This window comes from Haliaeetus albicilla, chromosome 5, assembly GCF_947461875.1.
Source record: "Haliaeetus albicilla chromosome 5, bHalAlb1.1, whole genome shotgun sequence".
NCBI lineage: Eukaryota > Metazoa > Chordata > Aves > Accipitriformes > Accipitridae > Haliaeetus > Haliaeetus albicilla.
In genome coordinates, this window is record NC_091487.1 from 5,020,193 (window position 1) to 5,045,938 (window position 25,746).

At 41.9% G+C, this 25,746-nt stretch overlaps 1 protein-coding gene across 1 annotated transcript in view; it reads left to right on the plus strand.

Moving 5' to 3' along the window:
• The first annotated feature begins 473 nt into the window (after positions 1-473).
• The window catches only part of KTN1 (kinectin 1), a 54,349-nt gene continuing 29,076 nt past the window's right edge, over positions 474-25,746 (plus strand). Inside the window, exons 1-17 of the mRNA XM_009915381.2 lie at positions 474-1,028; positions 2,651-2,788; positions 5,240-5,407; positions 7,754-7,884; positions 9,821-9,937; positions 12,551-12,691; positions 14,793-14,899; positions 16,466-16,598; positions 17,641-17,728; positions 18,027-18,193; positions 18,837-18,905; positions 20,800-20,837; positions 21,447-21,537; positions 21,859-21,927; positions 22,659-22,696; positions 22,814-22,904; positions 25,265-25,333. Coding sequence (XP_009913683.2) covers positions 506-1,028; positions 2,651-2,788; positions 5,240-5,407; positions 7,754-7,884; positions 9,821-9,937; positions 12,551-12,691; positions 14,793-14,899; positions 16,466-16,598; positions 17,641-17,728; positions 18,027-18,193; positions 18,837-18,905; positions 20,800-20,837; positions 21,447-21,537; positions 21,859-21,927; positions 22,659-22,696; positions 22,814-22,904; positions 25,265-25,333 — 2,178 coding nt within the window. The 5' untranslated portion in view covers positions 474-505. The remainder of the gene's footprint in view (positions 1,029-2,650; positions 2,789-5,239; positions 5,408-7,753; positions 7,885-9,820; positions 9,938-12,550; positions 12,692-14,792; positions 14,900-16,465; positions 16,599-17,640; positions 17,729-18,026; positions 18,194-18,836; positions 18,906-20,799; positions 20,838-21,446; positions 21,538-21,858; positions 21,928-22,658; positions 22,697-22,813; positions 22,905-25,264; positions 25,334-25,746) is intronic.

The following is a 25,746-nucleotide window of genomic DNA, read 5'->3' on the forward strand; positions in this document are numbered from 1 at the left end:
CAAAAGGAAGTTGAAATTTAACTCCCACTTGCCAAGATAAAAATCTTAATTTGTTATGTTTGATTTACGGCAAAAAAAAAAAAAGTGTTGCTCTGCATGTACTGGCCCTTAATTCACAGCTTCTGAAAGTGCTGTCATGTATTTCTGAAATCAAAAGCTTTAACTTTATGAAATTCACTTGGGAAGGGAGAATGACAAAGATGAAGAAAAGTAAGGAAAAAGGAGAACTGCTCTCTTCCAAGATCAGCAGTCTTGCAAACTGCAGTTCCTTCCTATCCAGGCTAACAACTTTGAAGCAAATGGTAAATGATTCCAGAAGTTGTTCCATGATCGATATAGTTTGGCAATTTTATTAAAAGCTATTTTAAGATTTCTCTAAAACAGTGACAAAGCTGCTTTTATAATTGGTGGGAGAAACAATATAAAGGAAAATGTGTTCAAAACCTAATTTTTTTTTTCTTTTTCCTCTATAGGTTTTTTTTAAGTATAGCTAAGAAAAAGCACAATGGAGTTCTACGAGTCTACCTACTTTATCATCCTCATTCCTTCTGTGGTTATTACAGTCATCTTCCTCTTCTTCTGGCTTTTCATGAAAGAAACTTTATATGATGAAGTCCTTGCAAAACAGAAAAGGGACCTAAAGTTTCCACCTACCAAGACTGATAAAAAGAAAACTGAGAAGAAGAAGAACAAGAAGAAAGAAGCTCAGAACGGGAACATCCACGAGTCTGACTCTGAAAGTACACCTCGGGACTTTAAGCTTTCTGATGCCCTGAGTACAGATGAAGAGCACGTCCCTCCTGTTCCCTTGAGTGTGACTGAAGCATCTACTGGCGTTAGAGAACGGAAGAAGAAGGAGAAGAAGCATAAGGCTGTTCAAGATGATCATGTAACTAAGGAGTCGGAAGGATCCAAGTCTTCAGGCAAGAAAGTAGATCCAGTCCCTGTTACAAAACAGCCCACTCCACCATCTGAATCAGCAGCATCTAAGAAGAAGTCTGGGCAGAAGAAGCAGAAAAATGGAATGGGTATCTGATGTTGCATATGCTTCTTGCACAGAACGCCAAAACTGTGTTCTGCTTTTTGCAAGGCCACAGAGTGTCTCTTACAACTGTTCTGCCTGATCTCTATGGGGCAAAGCTCACTTCTAACCTTTTCCTTTTTATGAGCTATTGCTTTTTTTCCCCCCTGTTTTTCATCTGGCAGCAATGCTCTGGTTTTCCTCCTCCCCCTCCTTGCTTTCTTCTATTAAAGATTGTTGAGTGAAAGAGTAGCTCATATCTCTGCTTTGCTCTATGGTTTGGCTACTTTTCTCTCAAGCTGTCAAAATTTTGATTTCCTGAAAGAAGTCATTAGATGTTTGCTGTGTGTGTTCTGATGCCAAGCTATGAAAAAGTTGAGTCCTAAGAGCAGTTGTTCTGATAAGGAGGGCCATCTAGAGAAACCTCGCAGCATAGTGTGCAAAGTAAATCACTGTTTAAGTGCAGGCTTAATGTACAAAGAGGTGTTTGGTGGCTGATTCATGGAAAGAAGAACTTACAGCTGCATCCCACCTGCTACACCTCTATAATTGAATGGAACTGATGCTAAAAGAAAACTGGTCCAGCTGTTGTAACTGAAACATCCAACCTAGAACAGACTGGAAACTGTAGTCAGAATAACCTGTGACTGTCTTGACCATATCCTCAGCAGAAGTTGATATGTCTCAGTGTGGTTGTCTGACTATGGATAGAAGTTAAAAAAAATGAAAATACCCAGTTTCAGAAATAAGTGAAAACGGAGATATTTGCAGATCACCCTTTTGAGATGCAGGTGCAACAGGTTTGCTACAGGGAGTGAGGAAAAAGAAGGACATTGCTGCTTGATGTGGTGGATTTTTTTCTTTTTCCAAAAAAAAAAAGGGAGAAAAAAGACCCACCCACTACCAACAAAAAAGTATCAAATCTTGTTTGTGGGTGTTCTCCAAAAATCTCTGTGGCATGGTTAAAATGTGGTCTGCAAGCACTGTTCTGAGGGCAGCCACAACTAACTCTTATCCTTGATTACAGGAGCTAACACCATAACCCTGTATTGTGTGTGTCAGCTCTGACAAGAATATTATATAGCACAGGCTGTTCAAAAAGATAAAAAATTTCTCACTAGAAACAACTTTTTAAAAGAACTGTTCCGTAATGTGAAACACTTATTTTCTGCTTCTCACAGTCCCAGTAGCTATTGGGGGTGTGTATTTAAAGTGCTTAAGTGGGTTCATGGCGGGGGGGAATAAAATACTTCCTGCAAATAAGAAACTAATATGGGTAACATGTGCCGTCTGCTCTGTTGCAGTAAAACCCGGATTGGATTTGTTAAACTGTTACTTGCATTGCCGTATGTTCTGCTTGCAGATAAGATTCCTGTCTGTTAAAACACTATGTGCTGTGGCTCTTGATTCTGCTAAACCTTCCTATTGCTTTGGGGTCTCATCTGATATGGGAAGTGTACGTGTTTGTGAAAGCATGTGTGTACGTATGTATGGATAACTTTGTGTTATGATTTAAAATACATGGGTTTCTCTTTTCTGGGAGTGGACTTTGATTATTATAGATTTACTGATTTAAAAGTGATCATGAGAATATACAGAAGAGCATATTGTCTTAATTGTCTGTTACAGATGATCAAGACAGTAAGACTGATTCTGTTGTATCTCCTGCCAAAAAGCAAGACCCAGTGCTGCTCCACCAGGAGATAAAGCAAGAAAATGTATCTGGAAAGAAGAAAGTCTCTGCAAAGAAGCAGAAAGTTGATAATGGTGAGAACACACGACTGCGACTTAGTTCAGATAAACTTGACTATTAGACCTTTTTGCCATCCACACTTTAGTTTCTCTTTCTTTGGAAAAGAAACTCATAGAAGAATAACTTTGAATTTGAAAAAGCAGGAATTCCAGGTAGGAAAGATCGTTCAGACTGAGATACTGTTTTTATTTTATGAACATCTGGTACCACTGAACATAGGATGATGCTGTGAACCTTTCTGAGCTCTTTTGGGTCCAAACATCCACACTTGAATTGAGGAGTAATGGGTTGACTTAGATGATAAGCTGAGCAGGCTCTTAAGTTGCTCTGAGCAAGGCATGTCTGGAACTGCTGCAGTCATCTGCCCCAAACAAGACTGCAGTTTTTTTAGCCGGTTGCTTTGACCACGTTCCTCCCTTATTGTCCTTTTGTTAGCTAGTTGTTGCTCCAACATAAACTGTTCATCTTTGCTGTCAAGGCCTTTACTGTTAGTCATCCCTCGTTCTCTGCCAAGATGCTGTTTCTTGTCTCCTCTTGGCTCAGTCTGCCTCTGTGTTTGTTTTTTTACAATGAGTGCTGTTGTGCCTGTGGCTTTTGGGAAGACCGTGACCATGAAGTTCTGTGAGGCCACCTTGTTAGCTTCTCAAAACTCTTCTTTACTGGGACAGCTATGAAGAAGTTGGCGGCTGGTGGGCGCTCCTGGAGTAGACAGTGTTGGTCACTGTTTCCTTTCTTCTTTGGTCAGGTCACCAGGGTCCAGATCAGTCATGGGCCCTGGTCAGACCAGGGTGGGGTTCCAAGCAGTGTAGGGTTCCTACATGTTGTAACAACTGAAACACTTTCAAGTTGTTCCTGGAAGAAACCTGCTGGTGGGGAACCTAGGATGCGATTGTCTTTTATGGACGTTCTTGTGCTTTTCCTGATGCATCCATTGCCCTTTTTTGAGGGGTCACTTTATGGACTACAAACTTGTCTGTATGTGGCAAATAAGTGTTAGTACCAGCTCAGGCAGCACTAAAGCGAAGCTGTCAGTGCTACATGGGAATAGCTCATCCATTATTTGAATGCAAGCTGTTGTCTTTTAAAACCACCTCTCCAAAATGACAGAGCAAAAATTAGCTGCAGTGGGCATCCAGATTAACCAAGACAGTGCTATGGGGATTTCAGATGTTACTGATGCTGCAAAATGTCTCAGTGATATTAAATAGATTTTGAAAGGAGGGGAATAAAAGGAGGAGGGGAAGTTAATGAGGAGAGGAAGGGAAAAGGTGAGGGTGGTAACTGTATTAGGCGGTGGATATTTCTGCTAGAGCAGAGCTCTCCTCACTTCTGAGCTTGCAGTGTACCTGCAGGTGTTTGCTGACTGCTTAAGTGGAAAGACTAGCAGGTGACACAAAAAGGTCCATCTGGCCTATTCTGATTATTAACAGCAGCCAGAATTCAAAAGTGTTTTATAATGGGCTCTCTGGCAGCCAGGAATGCTTATTTGTCTTGCACTGCTGTCTGAAACCTTGCATCCTACCCAATTCCTCCTCTCTGGTCTGCTGCGTGGCATCTGTTGTCCGTCAGCCCTTCAGTCGGCTGGCTGGGTCAGTGTGCTTTCCTGCTGTGGCATGGCTCTCTGCACAACATCTTGCATACTTCAGGCAGTGCAGACCAGCAGCTCAGAAGCTGGGCAAACAGCAAATCCAGCTCTGCTGGCCGTATCTGTTGTCCCTGGTCTGTTGCTCTTCCGCTCCCCTCCCCTGCTTTTGTCTCGGCAGCGCAGGCTGAAAAGTTCTTTGGACAGAGGCTGATTCTCACCACGTTTATACAGTGCTGTGTGAATGGAGACCCGAGGCTGGTCAGTACCTCTGGGTACCTCTCTGAGTATTAATGATGCCTAAAGCCTGCGCTGACACATGAGCTATCTTCGTTAAGTGCAGTTGAGTCTGCATGTGAAATAAGCTTGATTGCTGTCCCTACTGCACATTCTGTCTAAATGGTTTTGTTCACAGATGATGTAATCTGGGTGAAAATGCTGGCAGTAAGGTGCCAGCTTTTAACAGAATAAGGACAAAAGACTTTACTATACTCACATTTCAGGGATGCTGAAAGATTTCATATGCAGCCACAACTAAAGCAATCTCATTGATGCTATGTGCAACTTTCTCATTAAAGTGAAATGAAAGTCAAATGTAAAGGTTCTTCTCTGCTACTTTTTAAAATGCTAAAAGGCAGCTTTGGAAATAGAAATTTAATTGAAGCTATTAAATTACTATGCATTAGAGACCTTTATTTAATGAACTTACCTGAAGAGCTTTAATGAGTTAAGCTGTGAAGGATAATAGAAATAGAGAGTATAAATAACTATTGAGGCTAGAGATGCTTTAATCCAACTCTCTAATATGTTATGCACCTTTTCTAAAAATGTTGATGTTAATTATTACAAAGCTTTAACCAATCCTGTGGACTTTTGATTACAGTTTTGGTGGATGAACCTCTTATTCAAGCAACCACTTATATTCCTTTGATGGATAATTCTGATGCTGGGACTTTGGAAAAGCGAGAAGCGGTTGAAGTAGCAAAACAAAACGTGAATGAGGGGATCCAGAAGAGCGGTGGCAAGAAACTGAAGAATGAGACGGATAAAGGTGAGAAACTGATAATGCAGTTTGTCTGGCATAGCCTGCTTGCGCACCTGAACAGGGAAAACATGCTGTGTCTGTAGGGAGAGGGATCCTCACTTATTTGCTAGGAAGAAGTGATTTGAGGAAAACATTTGTGGCTGCAGGACACTGTTCTTGTCTGTGCTTGTTTCTCCTCTGTCTTTGGCACTGTTGAAAGGGCTTTGCGCCATCTGAATCCTTTTAACGCTGACTGTAGGCTTTTGTGTCTTCACAGTGAGCAAATGGGTGATCGCAGACCACACAGATGCATGTGAGCTAGTTTTACAGTAGATAGTTTAGGCATCGCTAACAGTGATGGACTCTGGAGCTTTCAGCAGGGGCTGTTGCAGTCTGCTTGACACTGGGAGTGCAGCTTGTATGCTCTAGAGCTGTTCATGGAGCTAGCTGGGACTGACCAGCCACTCTGCCACACAGAGGTACATGAAGCAAATTGCCAGTGGAGGTAGTCTGGCAGTTTCCAGGAAGACTTTGAATTTTCCTTTCAATGCAGTTGGAACTGGTTGGGACAGGAGAGCTTCTTTCGTACTCTCTCATCGAGGCCTGGAGTGATTCATAAGCATTGTGTCCTACCCTGAAACTTTAAACAGGCCACTGACCTGCTCAAAGCATGCCAAAGTTACTGAGCTATGAGGTGAGACCCTCAAATTTGCGGGCAGCCAGAGAGGAGAAGCCAAGTGACTGAGCAGTGGTTCCCTGCTCAGGTTTGTGCAGAAGGCTGGCTCTCTGACATTGTCTGCCTGGTCACTCACTGCACTCTTTGGAACCTCTCTTCTTAGACTTCTCTTCTAGAATGCTCAGTTGAAAGCTTCCTGGCAATTCTTTGTGGTATCTGGACTGGATTCCCACTTGCTTGAGGCTCCTCTGGTGCTTCTAGCTCAATAGCTGTATATTACTGCCCTGCAGCATCAAAGCCTCTCACGTGCACCCGTCCCCTCTCATTTCCTTTGCAAGCTGTAACCTTCTATATGAGCTCCTAATTCTCCTGTGTCAGCTGGGATTTGCCCTCCCAATATAGAAATCTTCCCCTATTCTAACTGTAAGCTTCTTGGATGCAAGGGCAAGGTATTCCTGTCTTCAGGGAGCGTAGGACTCAGGCTGGTCCAGGCCAAGCTGCTGTAGACTCCCAGCTAACTGGAATGTGGTCTCAGGATTTTGGCATATTCCTGGTAACAGCATCATTGCTGATGTCAGTGCAGCAATGATGTGATCTGAAGTCTGTGGCCAAGGCAAAGTTGGATTTAGGACTAGGAGAGAGTGTGCTAGAATTTGTCAGTGCTTCCCCTCCCACCTCCCCACACTCTGTTATTCAGTGGTTTATTTTTATGCTTGATAATTCCTCTTAGGGGCTTAGTATCACTACCACTTTCTTGTTCTTCATTTGTTTTTCAAACTTTGGAGAGGTTTGGGTTCCATGTGTTGGCTTGCTTTCAATGGCATGTTTAGCACCTGTAGTGAGAGACCTGGACCCTTCTCCAAGAGCTTTGGGACACTTTCTGAACTAAGCATCACTTTTAAGCTTTTCCCTTTTTTCCCTCCAATCCTTTCACGTACTGTTGTGCGCTGGTGAATATTGGATGGAGATGCTGCATGCCTCAGCCTTGTGCTTCCATTTACTTAAGTTAGGGGGCCACCTAATGACCTACGTGTGTGTGCAGCCTGGTTTTCATATGAACAATGTTTTTTTTGTCCCTGTTAGAGCATAGTTCAGTCGAACTGTGTTTCTTTGTTTGTGTCTCTTTAAACACTCAGTCAGCCATTAAAAGGGATCTTACTGATTTATCTTTCTACTGCTGAACTCCTTCTGCAGCAGATCGTTTCCAAACTTGGACTGAGGGAATATTTTTCTGGTTTCCATATATTGTAATCAGAAATGTGCCAGTTTTTAAATTCATTACCTTGTCAGTTGCATATTGCTTGTGGAGCCAGGCTGTCCTTTAAATTGATAGCTCAGTTTGAATTACTGTCATAATACACTAGAAAGGACTCTTCAAGTTTTCACATTTATGCTATATTTTCCTCCAAAATCTGTGTTATGCTTTGTCTTTTTGCTAGCAACACTATAAATGTTACCAACTGTACAAACAAAGCGGTGGGATTTTTTTCCCAAAACTATCAGCTGGCAGATTGTTATCAGATTTAAATTGGAGAGATGTTGTTTTTGCTGAATGTTCATGACCCCTTGCTTCTTGGCATTTCAGACTGAAATTAAATATAATGCATAATGATACCCCCATCACATGCTCTTTCGAGGCAAAATAAATAATTCTGTATGGAGTCCAAAGTAAATATATCCTCCCTTCTGTGTTGCAGAGAATGCTGAAGTGAAATTTAAAGACTTTGTAATGGCCATGAAGAATATGATCTTCACTGAAGATGAGGCCCGTTGCATAGTGGAGGTGTTAAAGGAAAAATCCAGTGCAATTCATGATGTCTTGCAAAAGGTGAATGACTGTGGGGGGGGCAGGGAGAGAAGACTATTAAATAAGCAGAAATTGGAAGAGATGCTGTCAAATTAGCTATATCAATGTTCTGATGTGATTTCTGCATTCTGTCTTTGGAAGACTTTTTCCAGCTGGTCTGTGCTTGCTTTGCATGCAGAAAACAGTTGTCAGATGTCTGTGTGCTGCCATCTGCCATCCCATGGGCTGGCTAGACAGGCTGATGGCTTTTGACCGCTCATAAAGAGCAGACATAACCATGCAGAATCAGGTACATAATATAGGACTGCTGCTGCAGCTGACACATGTGTATTGGCATGGGGGAAGGCTTTCTGGTGACTTTCAGGAGTGACCTTTCACAAATGGGTAAATAGGAGAAACTATAGTAGAAATTAAGAAAAAGTTGCAGTGGCTGTGCACTTGATCAGCTAATCCTGTGTTTTGCAAGCCTCTCAATCTTAAGTCTATACATTCTAGTCTGCTGACTTCTTTGGATGTTTTTCATAGGATTGTAGGGCAATTGAGATTTGGAAGGGACCTTGGGGGGTTTGTAGTCCAACCTCCTACACAAAGCAGGGCTAGCTCTGAGGTCAGCCCAGGCTGCTCAGGGCTTCCTCCAGTCTGGCTTGAAACCTTCAGGGACTGAGACTAAACAACCCCCTGGGCAACCTGTGCCAGTGCTTGGCAGTTCTTTTCTAATATTTGTGTTAAGACAGAAGAGAATGGTGACCACTGATATCTTACAAATATCTACTCCTCCCTCCCATGACTCATTATGATTGTCACTCTGTGCTTGTAACATCCTGTTTGTCACCCTTGAAGTCTTGCAATTCTGTATTCTTCTGCAGATGTGGTACCAGAACAGAAATGCAGAACTGGGTATGTGTCAACTGAGTTAATGCAATATAGTAGCATATCCTACAGTTTGTGTTGGAAGGGGCTTCAGGAGGTTGTGCAGTCCAACTGCCTGCTCAAAACAGGTTCAACGCTGAATTTGGACCAAGTTGCTTAGGGATTTGTTAGAGCTAAACCTGTAGGATCAAAATGGGTTCCTGGGTTTGTATACAACCAAAAAATGTAGGTTTCTGTAGATGGAAATGTGAGTGTTTTTCTATCTGTAGCTCATGCAAGACATTGACAGTGTGTTTTGCCCTGCATATGTACACAATACCGCCAAAGGAGAACTTACAAACAGATTCAGAGTGCATTTATGAGACTGACACTTTTTGCTTCTTCAGTTATCAGAATTCATTGAGTGAAGTCTGAGCAAAAATGTCTAGAAATTTTGCCCCTTACTGCAATCAGTTCATTTTTAGGACTAGTATACAAGTGACAGGACCGTGGGGATTGTTCCTCTAGTTCTGTTCACTGTAGTATCTCTGAAACTTTGTGTGTCAGTGTGCCAGCAGAAACATAATTATGTCAACTGGAGACTCTCCTGTGAAGTGGAAGGAGAGACCAGATCAGCGTTCCTTTTTTCCCTTTGTAGCGAGATACTTCAAGAGATTAAGTTTGCTGGATTATAACCGCTTTGAGTGTGGGTTGGACCAGGTGATCTTGGAAGTCCCTTCCAACCTCAATTATTGAATGATTCAGCATCTCTGCATCTTTTTCCTTTATTTCTCTTAATGGCTGTTCTTTGTTTTCCCCAGTGCCACCAGAGTGTCTTTCTTCCAATGCAGAAGCACCTTAAGAGCCCATTTGTTCTCTTAATTGGTTTCAGTGTGATTGAAAATGCATTTCCTTGTCTAATGAAATCAGCACTTCAGGATCCATTAACAGTAGAACTGGGTACTGGTGGTGCCATGTATACCATGCAGACGGACAATTTGGGGGCAGGAGGGGGTGTTTCTTCCTCTCAAGTTTGCTCTGTTGCCTGCTAGTGAGCTGTGCAAGTACTTTTGGCATGTATGATCATTTTTACGTACTTCTGCTGCAGGCCAGCAAGGCTGAGTCGGCTGCAGCTGTACATCAGCTACAAGACAAAGAAAAAATGCTTGCTGCGATGAAGGAGGAGGCAGCTGTTGCAAAGGAGCAGTGCAAGCAGCTAACCCAGGTAAATCTAAAGAGGTTCAGACATAGAGAGAGCTGTGGGAGAGGAGCAGGGGCTTGTAGGACTAGCAGCCAGCAAATGCTGGTTTACTGAGCTTAGTATAAATTGAAAGGTGGAATTTTTTATATTGGGAAAGCTTACCAAGACACTGTGTTTGGTTTTATGATGCTATTAATGTATTTATGCAGTTATTTTCCAGTGATTTTTCTAGAGTTCATTTACTGAGACTTTTAAGCTGAGACTATTTTTCTTTTCAAAAGGTTACATAAAAGAACACTTCATGAGTATAATATGGTTTTGTGGATGTAAATATTAAACACCTTTTCTGCATTGCAGCTTTAATTTGGTACATATTCTAGCATTCACATGCTTGTGTGCTTCTAGGCACAACAGTCATCAGTTTTTGTCAAGAAGGAAGCTACAGAAAGTGTAGACTGCCTGCTTAGCCCCTAGTTGCAGCTCGTATTGCTTTAGACTTACAGGGTTGCTCATGCACCACTGTCAAGACTAGATTATGAAACTTTTTTACGAAGATTTCAGAGGAAAGTAGTTACGGTAGAACAAGTAATTAGGCAGATACGGAGTCAACTGGAGACTCCTGGGGGGAGGATTCTTATGTTTTGGCTAGTTTGGAAGCACATGGGCATTAGGCTCAGGAAAGTTGTGTTGTGGGACGAGAGTTGGGCACAGAAAGCTGGGTGGCTAAAGATGGGAGCAGAGCGGCCAGAGGACACGGGAGTTGTGAGCCTTGGCTGGTGAGAAGGGAAGAAGGGAGTGGATATTGTGTGAGCTCCTGGCAGGGCACAGGTAGGTGTATATTTGCGGGTGGGATTGAGAGGTTTGGGATAGTCAGTATGTAATGGTAGGGAGAAAGGACTTGTGTTTGGAAGGGGAAAACAAACTCTGGCTCAGGACTGCAGAATGAAAGCAGGGAGGTATCTGCTGCTGAAGAAGCAGAGGGAATGTATGAAGGAGCCTGGGTGTGGGGGAAGCTAATGTGTTTGGGGAAAAAACATCTGCGAAGTGGTGCTTGTGAAGGCAAGGCAGGAGCTGCGGAGAAGTAGGGATCATCGGGGATTTTTGCCATCTGGATTGGGGGAGGGAAGGGAGAAGGCGAAATAAATGGGCATTTCTGAAAGCCACGAGAAAATGGGTAAAACTAACATTGCTGCAGTGCTAAAGTATCAGGATAAACAAGGGAAAAAGCTCAGCTTGACTGACAAAAAGCTCTTATCTTCTAATTAACGTGTTTCTCTGAAAACGCTGCCAAAAGCTACGGAGGGACTTTAAGGTGCAGAGGTGTTCCCACAGGGGTGTTGATAAAGGTGATAACTGGAGAGGATAAATGAGAGCAAGAGGTGCCTGACCTTGGAGGTATTTGGCAAAACACAAGCTAGGTGAAAGTTAATCTTCCCAGGATCTCTGGCACTGCCTTGACAGGGTAGCTGGGTTAGTGAGGACTGCAGATGGATGGTGGAATTGGTGGAGGGGTAGAAGGAAGCTGCAGTATGTCCTGGTGCCCTTCTTTTTGTTGCGTCTTAGCAGATGCAAATAGAACATGGAGGAGGCTTTTGTGTCAAGCTGTTTACGCTGTATTTGCAGAAGTGACTTCAAACTTTTGGTGTGACTCAAGTTCCTAAATGCCTCTGTGAACATGGGCTTGGGAGTTCGTGTCGCTTACTTCGTTCAGGGGGAGCAGCCTCCTGAAGCTAGTAAGTTGGATCTAAAAGAGAGAATAGCTTTTATTTAAATTAAAATGTGGAAAAAAGCTGTAATTACTCTGAAGAGATGGAGGGTATTCAGGCTAATAATTTAGAGTACTTAAATTATGTGTCAAGCTCCCTGGCACTCTTAAGGAACCGCACGCTGTGCTGCATAGCTGGAGACACCTGAAGCTTAGATGGTACAAATACCTCATTCTGCAATGGGAGCGTGCTGAAAGCTGCACTTTAATGGTTTTGCTTACTAAAGCAAGTACATTTATATTGCGGAGGAGCAGCTCTATGGATTTCTCAGGTGTCTAGGTTGAATTATGGTCTAATAAATGATTAATCTAAATAGCAATGTGTATTTTCATTTGAAAGCTGTAATATGGCATCATGCTGGTGGGATTCAGAGCTTCTCTGGCTGTTGCTGGGTACTAATAGTCCATATCCTCTGGCAAAAAGGTTGACTTTGCAACCTGCTACAAAGCAATTATTTGCTCTAAAATGCTCTGTTGTTTCATCACAGTTCTTTACCTGCGTTCTTCAGTTTTGCCAACTTGGGATGAAAATATAAGCTCTGCCCTGTGTGATATCCATGGTTTTAATTGTTAGGACTCTGTAATTTGGCCAAACTTGATAGAAATAAGGCTCCAGCTCTTCTGAGACAACAGAAGATCAGCATTTAAACTAGCAAAGCTCTTTTTAACAAACGTGAAATTATGCTGATCCTAAATCCTCATAAAGGTGCTGGAAGTTTGGTCAGGTCTAACGTTGTAGTTTCTCTGAGCAAAGATTGATGCTGACTTTGATTTGATGCACACTTGCTATATTTTTAGTTATCTTAAAACACTGACTCTAGAAATGAGCAGTAGATGACTACTTTCCCTTTTTCCTTTCACTCCCACCCAAGGAGCTGGTTGCAGAAAAGGAGAGAAATGGGTTGCTTACAGCGAAAATGCGAGAGCGCATCAACACGCTAGAAAAGGAGCACGGCACTTTTCAGAGTAAAATACATGTTAGCTACCAAGAATCTCAGCAGATGAAGATAAAGGTAAATGCTTTACCAAAACTGTTCGAGTTGATGTTCGTGCACAAGCAGATCAGTACTGAGAAATCGTATCTTTAGCCAGGGTGCAGCATTTGTTTGCTTACACAGAAATTGACTTCACTAGTTACCCTGAGCCTTGAATGCAATGTGCTGGTAGCTGGTGGTGTAACACATCTGCATAAGGATGGGAAACTTTGTGGCAGTTTCCTGACTTGAAAGAAGGACAAGGTATTCTCATAGGTGACTTTTGTAGTCTGTGAAAGACCAGTCCTAGCTAGACAGCCTGTATCTCATCTAGTTAGTTTTCCTTCGTGGTGTTCTGCTGAAATGTTACTCAATTAAAGTGCAGAATCTAACTGGAATACTCAACTTGAGAGCCACTAACGCTAATGATCATTTACCAGTTGATACATCTCGTTTTTTAAATTGTAGTACAGAGTGACAACATAGCATAATATACAAGAAATATCATTGCCTGGGAGAGTGCTTTGCTGAAAATATTTGAATGGCTGACACTTGCATTTCTTTGAAGACCCTTGTTACTCTCTCCTGAAGTTGTATTATAATGGAGTGACCTCAGAAGAGTTTGTTTCATCAGATTAAGAAGTTTAAGTTTTCTAAGAAAAATGGCCCCCTTATACCAACTTGACTGGTGCTTAGGTTTCACATTCTAGTTTTTTTTTTTCCTGTATAAATGTCACAGCACCAAGCCCAGCATGTGAGCTTTCCAGCTTTAATACTGTATCTTCTGTCTTGGCGCTTTGGAGAGTAGTGTCTCTGCAGTTTTGGAGCAGGACTCCAAAGGATAACATCATTTGAACCTATATAGACAGCTGCATAATGAGAGGGTCTTACTGCTGGCTGGGGAGGGCGAAGGAGATCTGGGCGCAACTGAGTGGCTTTTGCAAATGCTGCTGTCTCAGGTAAAGCTGGAGAAAGGATGTGCAGAGGAACCAGTGCTCTGGTTCTGCTCCCCCTGCTGATATGCTCTAGCATTGCAGAGAAGCTGAAACGTAATTGTCAAAGCTTCCAGTTATATGGGGTTTGTGCCCCTGATTCTGTTGGAATCTTGTATATCTGTTGGCATTAAAAAAAAAAAAACAAGGCGGGGGGGACCCAACCCCAACAAACGTCCAAGGACCAACTTGTTATGTGTGGTGGTGCTGAACTGGAGGTGGCTGCCCTACAAGGGACTGCTATCTCCTGCTGTGGTTGTTACACAAACATTTGTTTGGATTTTTTTTGTACACAAAATCCTCACTGGCGAGTCAGCCATTTGATGAAACTGGGTCTTGGAAATGGTGTCAGCCATATCTCCAAACTGGCACTGGTAGAAGAAGAAAGTATTAGAGCTGTATGTGCTCGAGGATTTTCAAAGCAGACTGCTGGGCTGTAAGACCAGCTATGCTGTTGTCTACATATGCAGAGTCCATTTTTTCCCTTGGATCCTGTCTTCTGATTTTTGTTTGCACTATTCTGAAGCAGCCTTGGCTTATCAGGGCTTCTTTCTGCCTCAGTTTTTAACCATGTTGAAAATGCAATCAAAGCATATTATGCCTAAATAAAGGATCTATTTCATAATCTTAACTTCAGGATATTAGAAGAGGACTAGCCTTTTGTAGTTTACATGCTATAATCTGTGTATTGTTAGTTATTTTATACTTTTTCTGCTTTGTTTAAAGGCTCTGTAAACTTCTAATGTTAATTCACAGTACATTTATTTTATTTCCCTTTGGAAAAGGAATATATTGATATCCAGTTATTGACAGGTATCTAAAGTTATACAGCTGAGCAATCGGTATCCTAAGTAACACTTGTGTAGTCTTTTAAACAAACAAACAAAAAGGTTGCCTTGATAAATAGGTTGATATACTGGTGTAAAAGGAAACCGTTGCTTTTATTTGAGCAAAAGGGTCTGAGTTGCACAGTTTAGTTTAAGAGTGGGTGTGAGAGGAAGGATGTAAAGCTGCCCTTCTCCCAAAAAATCTGCTTAGTTTTATTTACTTAAACTATTGTGGTATCTTATCTACTGTTACAAGTGCTTGGGTTTTTTATTGCTCCTTACTTTAATCTTTTTTGGAATTGATCTTTCTTTCCCCATCAGTTCCAGCAGCTCCGTGAGCAGATGGAGGCAGAAATAAGCCACCTGAAGCAGGAAAATGGTATCCTGAGAGATGCTGTCAGTACTTCTACCAATCAAATGGAGAGCAAGTATGTTAGCAGTTACTCGGAGCTCTGTGTGTTTTTAAGCCTTCCCTGAAGGGTTGTTCTGGCTTCTGCTCCTTTTGTTTCTATCTCCTTGGCTGTCTGTGAATTTGTGGTTAAACTAGGAACACAGATATTTTGGGCTGGGGAGGTAGCTATTTGTATTTGCTTTCAAAACAGATAACTGTCTTTCTAAAAGCTCAGGCTTCAAATTGATAAGAATGGGTGCTGAGGCTTTAACAGAAAGAAGTGCAGAAGTGCTCAGCCACAGTTGGTGTTTTTGGCAGGATATGTATCCTTTCCTCAGGGACTTTAGGAGAGGTGCTGATGCTGGCCTCCTGGGAGAACAGCACTCAACTTATAAATCAGTCTTGCAATAAGAAAAAAATATCAGTGCCCTGCAGTTAACGATACCGCTGGGCTGGCACTTGGATTTCCATCTGCTGGTCTTGCAAATATGTGCAGAAACAAAAAAGCATCTCAAGATTTTGTCTTTTGTGAGTTATGACTTAGGCTGCCCCTGAGTTGGCAGAGAGGATTGTACGTGGTGTTGTAAAAGCTGAGCACCCTGGTAAGGTGTATAGTCAGATGGGTGAATTGCTGCTGGTGGGCTTCTGCCTATAGAAAGCAAAACCAGCACTTTATTATGCTCTTGGATATTTGATTTGTTACTGTTGGAGACTAGAGTGTCAAAGCCACTGTCAGGACTTGGAAAGGGCTCCGTATCTTCCTTTTCTGGCAGAGATGCTGCTTCTATATGGACCTTTCTGTTAATTGCTTCTGTGCTGCTGAGCACAGCTCAGCAGAGGTGTGTTCTGCTCCCTGCATGTGTTCTTCTGGGGCAGGTTGATGTAATGAGCGCGTGGAGAAGGGTACTGGTACCCTGATTTTAGGTGTCCTGTCTGTAGAAATGAAGCATCTCTTTGGCAGTTACCTCAAAATCCTTAATTCATGCAAACTTAAGATAAAAATAAAATGCTTTTATTTGCTTATACACAAAGGGGAGCCTTTTAAAATTCTTCCCTTGGGCTGTACAAATGCATCTTCTCTCCCTAAGTGAGAGAGTGCATCAGATATCTATTAACTTATGAAAGTAAGTCAAGGCCAGGAGGCAACGTATAGTCTGTAGGGATGCATGCAGTAGTCTAGGAGGAATAGTCTTGAGTAAGTTTGAGATCAATAATCCTTTATAGGAAGAGGAAAGGAATGTGAATTTCCATGTGAGACCTTTCCTTACGCTAAGCCTCTTTAGTTTATATAAGCCTGTCCAAATTATGCCCATCATCCTGCAAACATTTTAAAGGAACTGATGCTTGTGGCTTATTGCTGACCTTTTGTTTCTGACTCAGTGGGTTGTAGCTGCTGTGCTGTGCTGATGGCCAAGAGTACCTGACCCTTATCCCTTTGCTAGGATGAAGCAGTGTGGGGAAAAAAAAAACCCAAACAAAAAGCCTACCCAGTACAGTCCTCTGGCTGCAAATATAGGACTTGGTGTTGATATTTGAGTAGCTGTTGTTATGGCCTGTGCTTCTTGTAAAAAAAAAAAAAAACTGTGAAAATGTTTATTTTTAGGCAGTCGGCTGAACTGAACAAACTGCGCCAGGATTATGCTAGGCTGGTGAATGAGCTGGGAGAAAAGAGCAGTAAGCTGCAGCAAGAGGAGCTCCAGAAGAAGAATGCGGAGCAGGCAGTTGCTCAGCTAAAGGTGACTTGGGTTTTCCCTGCCTGTTGAGTCGCACCCAAGGCTTTATTTATCTGAGCCAAGTTCTGAATCAGGTGGGATGTGAGGTGTGTGAGAATAGCTTCAGCTGTTGCCCTGGCCACTAAATGTCTCTGTCTTCTTCAGATGTGCAAGTGTCTATTTTCAGTTAGGCTGAGCCAGCCTGTGGGTTTAATTTTTTTATTCAGTACTCTGGGTTTTGAGTGATTACAAACCTCCCTGTGAAGTGAAACTTACCCTTCCAGGTAAGTATCTTTAAAAAACTTAACTGATGATGTTGGACTTTGCTTTCTATGAGTGTACAATTCCAGCAAGAGTTGATATTTTGAAGTTGTTCATCCAGATGGCATGGTCCTTGTGAGATTTTTTTTTTTTAATTTGAAACTGCATGCTTTTGCTTAAATGTATGTTTAAATTTTTAAATAAACATACTTTTTTTAAGAGTCAAAATGTAAATGGGACTGGTTTCTGGATGCATCTCTTTCCTTTTCTTTGGAAGAAAAGGTCTTTTGTATTAATTTTTTTTTTTTCAGAAGAGAAACCTAGTGGTTTTGGGTGAGAACGCCAATACAGAGCTCATTACTTTTTTCATATTTGCAATTAAGTCTTAGTTACCAGAAGTTCTCCCTGCCTTCTAGACCTTCCAGGTGGAGAGTTGGCATCTAGAGTTGAGACATTTTTTAATTACTAGATGCAGATTTATGTGATGCATGGTAGTCTGGCTTCTAGTGTTAATTCTGAACTTGCAGGGCAAAGATGCTACATTTTCATATTACAGAAACCATCCTGTTAAGAGCCTGTAATGGAATCCTGTTCACAATTTGCCTTTCAAATTAATAGGCTAAACTGCTCTAGGAGGAGGATTATAGGGCATTCTGTCTCTCTGATGTGCCCTAATGGAAACAAGAAACAATTTTACTTCATTGCCATATGTTTTGGGAATAGCACTGAAGAGATGCAGTCTGAATGTTTCAAAAATAAATTAAAGGTTAGACTTCTTCTCATCAACTCTCTCTTTAATGTGAAGGTCCAGCAGCAGGAAGCAGAGAGAAGATGGGAAGAAATCCAGGCTTATCTCAGGAAAAGAACAGCAGAACACGAAGCAGCACAACAAGGCATGTATCACAAAATTCCCCAATAATGCTTACTGCAGTGATTTGGCTGTTGCCATTTGTAAAAAAGAGCATTATTGAGTAAATGGCTTAAATAAAGCTCAGGTGAAGTAAATACTGCTTCAGCACCCTGGGGAAATAGTATGTTGTGATACCAGTTAATTTGAATGCTGATGAGAGAGCTGAACCTTGGCTTGCTGGGATGAGGCTTCTAATCAGCCTACCTGTTTACAGTGAAAATTATTTCCCCCAAAAGTTAAATATCTACTTCTGAATTGAAATCCTGACATTTCTGCTACAGATGTGCAAAATAAGCTTGTGGCCAAAGACAATGAAATCCAGAGCTTGCACAGTAAACTTACTGATACAATGGTGTCAAAACAGCAGCTGGAGCAGAGGATGTTGCAGTTAATGGAGGCTGAGCAAAAGAGAGCTACTGCTGAGGACTCCATGCAAATGCAGGTGCAGGTAGTATTGCTCAAGTATCTTAAGGGTTTGGTTTTTTTCTCCCACATTGTGCCTATGGAAACACAGTAAATATCATTGAAATGCTGCTTTAGTAAAGCTTTCCCACTGAGTAAAGAATGAGATAACTGCGTGCCAGTCTATCACCTGGCAACTTATGAAGTGAGACCTTGTGTATGGTGCTGCGAGGAGGTCTGGGGCCATCTCAGACCTGAGAAGCACTCTGGGCAAGTCAGGGAAATGTGCTGACCCAGGCAATTTTCCAAGTTGTGAAATGATGCTATGGTCTGGGGAACACCCTGGAAGAGCAGCCATGTACCTTTGTTTGTGTGAGCTCTTCTGGAGTGATCTCTCTTTTGTCATCAAGTGGTGAGAGGCAGTTTGGACATATCTTTTGAGAGCTTCAAGGAAACCAAATGGTGTACGGTGGGGCAGGGAATATTTTTCTCTTGATACAGAACAGGTTCTTAAGCTTCCACTCAAACTGGTTGATCTTAGTGGGGAGAAAAATAGTGTCTTTGAAAAGTGTCTGACATGTAAATGCTAAACTGTTCTTACTAACATAATCATGGCTAAGAGCTAATCCTAGCAAAAGTTGACTAGCTGCAGATCTCAGCCTGCTTTTCTTTCTGTGCTCTCTTACAAGGAGCTGATAGAGCAGAATGATGCTTTGAATGCTCAGCTTCAGAAGTTTCATTCACAAATGGCAGCCCAGGTACAGCATGTTCTCAGACTTTCTTTTGTAGTCATGAATTGTGAACTTTCATTAAAAGTCAGATTTTTTTTTTTTTTTTTTTTGGTAGCTGGGTATGAGATATGTAATGGTGAAAGCAAAGACTTGTTAGCATCCTCTTTTCTAATATTTCTCAAACTGGTTTAAAACTTAAGCTTCTGCTGCCCTTTTGGGGGAAAAATCTACTTATTTCCTCCTGTAGTGGCTTTCATTTATAACCAAAGGGTAGAATACCTTTCTGAATGTTTGTTTTCTGTAGCTTTGCACGTGTACAATTCTGTCTTGTGGTTCTTTAGTCTTTTTGCAGTTCTTCTGTGAACCACCTGATCATGCTTTTCCTTGTGCATCAGGTTGAGAAAGTGTCAGAGTATATGGTAGCTCCCATATAAAGCTGTTTGTTCATTCCAGTGGCGATTTCTTTGCAGAAGAAAAAAACCCACCCAAAACCCAAACAAAAACAACCAAAACCCCACCAAACTTGCACAATGCCTTTCTCAATTCTTTTAATCGCCAAAATTTTACTTTGACTAGTTTCTCTGAGAAATTATTTCTGTTGTAAACACTATGTAAAACCTCAGTCACTGAAGTTGCTTCCATGTAGAGGTATGTCATGGAAATCATCTCAGAAAGGCTGTAACTTTTGTGGGCACAAGTGGAGACTGTTCCTATGCAGTTGGGTACTGCGTTCTTTTAATCATGGATGTGCTTGATGTAGTTTGATTAAATTCTACATCAGACTGAAAATATATCACTGGCTTTGCTTGAAGTGCTTTAACCCATTAGGTGGGGAGAATAGCAAAGGAAGAGGCACTCTGAATTTACGGCATCTTCATGAGCTACTCCTCTCATCCCAGTCCTTTTAAAAGGGCTTTGAAAATAAATCCCTAGGGAAATTTTACTTTTTAGCTCTGGGTTACCAAGGTGGCTGTTGGAAGGAGGTGTGTGCTTTCCCCATGTAGCTTCACTAGCCATGAAAATGCAGGGCCATTTTTCCACCATGGACAGTGGGTATGAAAATAGCACTTTGGGGAAGCGAGGTTGGACTGGAGACTGCTCTGGACATGAGGGTTGATGAAACTGTTTTGGTCATTAAGGAGGCGCTCTGGGACTGGAACTATTTGTTCGCTTTGATTTTTTTATTTTTTTTTCCTCCTCCGTCTGATCCTGTTCTTTATGGTATGATCTGGATAAGGCAGTATAGGAATTGCTACAGGGTCCCATGGGCATAAGCTCTGCAAGATCCAGGATTTTGGGGGAGGGTAAGGCTGGATAAGGAGAACCACGTATGTGAAGCACAAAAGAACGTGGAAGTTCTGCCACAGCTGCCAGCAAACTGGATGTGAAACAGTATGCAGAGGTCACTCGATGCCTTGATAACCAAGAGTGATGGGTCTCCCCTGCCCCATTGTGAGTGACCACATGGGAATAAGCTTTTTCCAGGGGATAAAAATGCCACTTGCTGATTTTATGTTGCTGTTTCTGTTCTTAACACAAGTCCTGATGTACTGTGCAGGGTTTTTTTTTTTTTTTTTTAAGTTTGAGTTGTCAGCAGAATGTCCTGTAAAGCACTTAATCCTTTGGAGACAAGTGCTGATGATCCCTGTGGCTTGTTTGAATCTGATAAAGGGCAAATAAGATGGTTCATGTTTCCCCTTCATGTTGCTTTAGGCCAAAGGGGAAGGGACATTAGTATGTGCTGGTATTCCTTCAATGTTCCTTAGCCAGGAAATAGTTGGAAGTGTCCTGTGCCAGTTTAAAATAACTAGACAAATCATATAAATGCTATTCCTGGCTCACTGTACATGATAATTCTTCGACTTGCTTTACTTTCAGCTATTTGTGTTTTTTTTTTTTTTTTTTTTTTTTTCTTCTGCAGACCTCAGCTTCAGTCCTGGCAGAAGAACTACACAAAGTGTGAGTGTTCATTTCCTCTGGTATTTGGGAGGTGTTACTGGCTTTTAATGCATGCTGCCTTTCTTCCACGCACGTGCAGTGCATATGGGAAGGACCGGTGAAGGAAACGTTGCTGTCTGTGCTTTTAACTTCTTAGCATGAGATTGACTTGGGAGCTGGGAAACCGCTTCCTGCGGATTTCCCTTCCGTGTCTGGCCTCAGGTTTGGAGTCTGTTGTACGTGGCTCTATGTGCTAACACAGAAAGCTATGTCTCCTCTCCTGTTTACCACTGCCTATGTGCAGGGATCAGTACAGCGTGCAGGAATGTGCGTGACCATGAGAATTGTTAATATTTGGGCTATATGGCTGTGCCAGGAGATTTCTCCCTTTGGGAGATGGGGTAGTTGTTGTGTTTCAGAGCTAGAGAATGTCTCATAAATTTTTGGCAAGCAAACAGCACTTAAAACGGATGGAAAAGCTTTTGGACCCAAAGTGTACTGTCAGCAGGATTTAGAGTAGGAGCTGGACTTAATGGCCAGCATGTATTTTGTGTTTAGCCTGATGTTTCATGTACCATTTCCATCCAAGACCTTTTAGTACTGATAGGTCATCATTTCTCATTTGTGCAGGATTGCGGAAAAGGACAAACAAATAAAGCAGATGGAGGACTCGTTAGGCAATGAACATGCCAACTTAACCAGCAAAGAGGAAGAGCTCAAGGTATAATAAAATCATGTGTAAATGCCAGCTGATACAGGGAGAGGCTCGTTGGCTGTGTGTACAAAACGAAGCCCACAAGGCTGCTGCCTTTGGGTCTAAAACCAGCTCTTTCAGCTACAAGTCTGCTGATTTTGCTCTTCTAGCCAAGGCCAATGCTTGATGCTGGGAAGCTGTTGATAAGAAAGCTTGAGGTTTTTCCTTACTATTACCTCTAGAGTCCTTCAAAAAGTAACTTGAAATACTTTGTGCTGGTGAGTTAACTTGCCTGAAATACTGTCTGTGTGCAAAGTGCAAATACATTTCTTTTTCTCCTTCCTTCAGGTTTTACAGAATATGAACCTATCCCTGAAATCAGAAGTACAGAAGTTACAGGCTCTGACAAATGAACAGGTAAAATAATTGTTACATTAAATATTTAATTTTACTCTCTTCCCAATACCTATTCTGTCATAAATGCAAATGCAGATCTGTTGGCTTTAAGTGAGCTGTGCTTAAGCACATTAAAGGTATGAGGCTACTGAGGTTAATACGTGATGCCCTGGAGTTCTTATAGCTGGTGGGAGGCCTGCTTCTTACCCTTCCTTCATCAGCAAAATCTTTTTCTTGGATATCCACGTTACTGAAGTGATTTGCTCGGTTGGTTTAGATTTGCAGGCATGCAGAGTGCAGGACACTTTACAGGAGTGAACACAACTGTGCTTGAATATGCAGTCCTGGGATTTGCATACAAGGGTCATAAGCATCCCTCTAAAAAACCCCAAGAGCACATCCCCCCGCCTCGCCATAGATATCTTTTTAGAACCAAACAAAATGCTGTCCCTCTGTTACTGCTATGTGGCCTGTTAGTTACAGAGGTGGAAATGAAGTGTTTAATTAGAGATAATCCTGGTTGTCAAATGAATCTCCTTCAAATCGTCTTCCCTTTGCGTAATTGCATGCTTGCCTGGTATATATTGGTGTATTAAAAGTGTGTGAAGACAAGCTTACCCCTTTCACTCTTGCTGGTGAGTCATGTGCTGAGAGGCCAAATGACTTGTTCTAGCTTTTTAATATTGTGGAGTGAAACGTTGATTGAATCATGTGATGTATCCTAAGTCTTTGTTAATCCTCTTTATATCTAGGCTGCTGCTGCACATGAGCTGGAAAGGATGCAGAAAAGGTAAATAGCTCTGGGATTTGATAAACAATGTTTGTCAGTCTTTTATGTTCTTCTGAATCAATGCTTTTTGTAAGACTTGGATGAGGAAATGTATTTAACTGTTCTGCTATGTCTCAGCATTCACATCAAAGATGACAAAATAAGAACTCTTGAAGATCAGCTTCGAGAAGAACTTGCTCAGATTTCAAACACAAAAGAAGAATTTAAGGTAAGTTACAGAATAGCTATTCTTGTGCTTATTTACAGTAAGTTTTCCAGACTTCAGAGGTTGCAAAACAGTTCATACAATTGCATGTTGATTTGTAAAACAGAACTGACTTTCGGGTGTTAAGGTAAATTACAGTAATTCTGTTTGCAAGGCAATAGCAATGTGGGATGTCACAGTAGTAGCAACAAACTGTGCAGCAGAGTAAGAGATGGGGTAATGCAAGTTAAGTGCAGTGTCTGCAGTTGTGAAGAGTGAGGTCTTTTGAAATCTGGAAGAGGAGATTGCTCAGTAAAAGCTATTATGGTTTTCCTGTGTTCCACCTTCTAATATGACTTTCAAGGCCCTGGTGTGAGCCTTTGTTGCTTGGATTAGCATGGTGTAAAAATGCTTATTTTTCTCCTGTCATCTTCCAAATTGTTTCTCACGAGGCTGCAGCTAAATTGCTGAAGCTTTTGGTTCTGACATCTGGGGTCTGCACAGCAAAGCTGATACTTGTTTCTAGATGGTGTGTGCAGAGAGCAACTTAACTCCTCCTTGCCCTCTGCCACCTTAGACTTTTTCTCCTGAACTTTAGGTAATAGAAATAGACCCGCTTCCCAAGAAGGGTGATGACTCCATCTTTTTGACTCCATCTTTCTAATTCCTTTAAACCCCATGATGGGTACTGCTGCTCTTCTGATGTTTCTGGTGAAAAGTCCCTCATTCTGAATCTCATAAGATCAAGTTGGTAGGTTTACTAGTGAGGAACAGAGTGGGTGTGTAGTGGCAGAGGCAGCATACTTTTGGAGAGGAAGCCACGTCTCATGTGTCTCCTGGAGCTCTTTGAAGGTGTTAGCAAGCAAGTAGTAAACTTGATTCATGTATTGAAGTGGCACTTTCAAAGAGGTTTTGATGAGACTCCCTTGCAAGGCTCTGTAGTTTCTCTAAGCTGTCAGAGAATAAGGGGAAAAAGTTTGCTCAATTAATGGAATAGGAAACAAAGTACAACTTCAGTTGATTTTTGTAATAAAGCTGTTGACTGAATCTTCAGTGAAGTGTGTGCTGGGTAATGGGTGCATAAACGGTCTGGAAAGGGGAGTGGGAAGAGGTGGCAGGCTTGAGTAAGTCGGCAAGTCTCAAATTAGTGACACTCAGGGCTTTCAGCATGGTGGAACATTTTAAAATGGCAGGTGAAATTGTGAAAATGAATATGAGGAGGAATAATCTGAACTTCCTTTAGTGTGATGGTTTCTGTAGTAACTGTTACCCAGGAAAAAGGCCTTAGAGGTGTTGTGGATGGTTATGTGCTGAGATCAACTCAGTGCTAAGTAGTGGCAAAAATAATCTGGAGGCAATTCTAGCAGTTCTTAGGAAGTGAATAGAGAACTGAATGCAGATCGTCATCATTGTGAAACTGTGGAAATCCATAGTGTGCTCTCAGCATGAATATTACGTGCCCTTCTAGTCTCTTTTTCCTCCTGTCTTTGATCCCAAATGTAAGCCAGACCAGCTCTGTACTAAATGCTTCCACCTGAGGAAGTGCTGCTTTTTTTCCCCATGCACATAAAAGAGGGAAAAGCCAGGTTCAAAACAGAGCAATTCTTTTAATCCTTGCCATTGCTGTCCCTTCCTGCTTGTGTTGTCCCTGTAAGGCTTTGGGTCTGAAGCACAGATCATGTGTCCTGCTTTTTACTGTTGTAAAGCATCAAGCAAGTCTTTTTTTTTTTTTTTTTTTTTAAAGACTTTGTAAAGCAAAAAGCAATAAAAGAGGAGGATTTTAAAATATATCTGAGGAATCCAGACAGGCAGCCTGTCTGCTGAGGGCTGCTGTGTCTGTTGTATGGAGCAGGAATGCTGGAGGGGGGGCAAGATCTGTGGTATGGCTGTTTGTCTTCCCAGTACACCTCTTTCCAGTCTGTAGTTGGACCAAAGTGTGGGAGCTGCGCAAACCTCTCTGCTGCTGGACTGCCAGTTCCTTGCCATGCATCCTCAGTGATAAGGCAGCTGAAGAGAACTAGAGAGGTGATCCTAGACCATTTGCTTCGCCACATGAGTGTTTTGTAAGAGGCAGCTATCAAATCTTGACATGATGCTGGTACTGCATTAGGAGGAAAATGCAGTTTCTCTTGACTCTCACACTTGGTACTGTGTTTCTGCCAGGGAATAAAGGTGGTAACGGCTGAGTTTCTCATGGGAACATAAGGACAAAAGTATTAATACAAAGCAAGCAAGAAAGGGAAAGGACTGTTTGTAGTCTTGCAGCTTCCAAAGAACTCACTTTAACGACTTCTGTGCTATTTAATTACCTTATTGCCATTATGAAAATGCTGTAGTTAGGGTTTGCAGTTCTGAACTGATATAATGTTTAAATTTCCTTCCAGGTTCTCAAGGATCAAAACGCAACTCTGCAAGCTGAAGTTCAGAAGCTGCAGACTCTCCTGTCTGAGCAGGTATAGCCAGTGTTTGCTGAGGTTGTATTGAATGTCTTCTGTTCTTTTTAACTTCTTAAGTGTTTTTTTTCTTAAGCTGGACCTAGGCTGACCTAGTTGGTGTCAAAGTCTATGCTTTTTAGGTATTTACTCTTCCATGGAGGGTTCAAGTAAGGCAACTGTGAATGTCTTCTAGACCTAGTCAAGAGTGTCCAAATAAAATGTGAATTTTTTTCTCCCCTGAAGAATGCTAGCTTAACACAAGCAAGAACTTATTTCTGCAACCTCTCCCAGTTTTATTGGCAATTTTCTGGAATAAAAAAATCCCATGCACAACTAGCCCTTCCGGGGGAGAGGGCTCTTACTGGGCTGTGGAGAGATTTGAGTAAGATCTTTAACCTACTTGTTTTCTTCCATCCTGGAACGAATTCTCA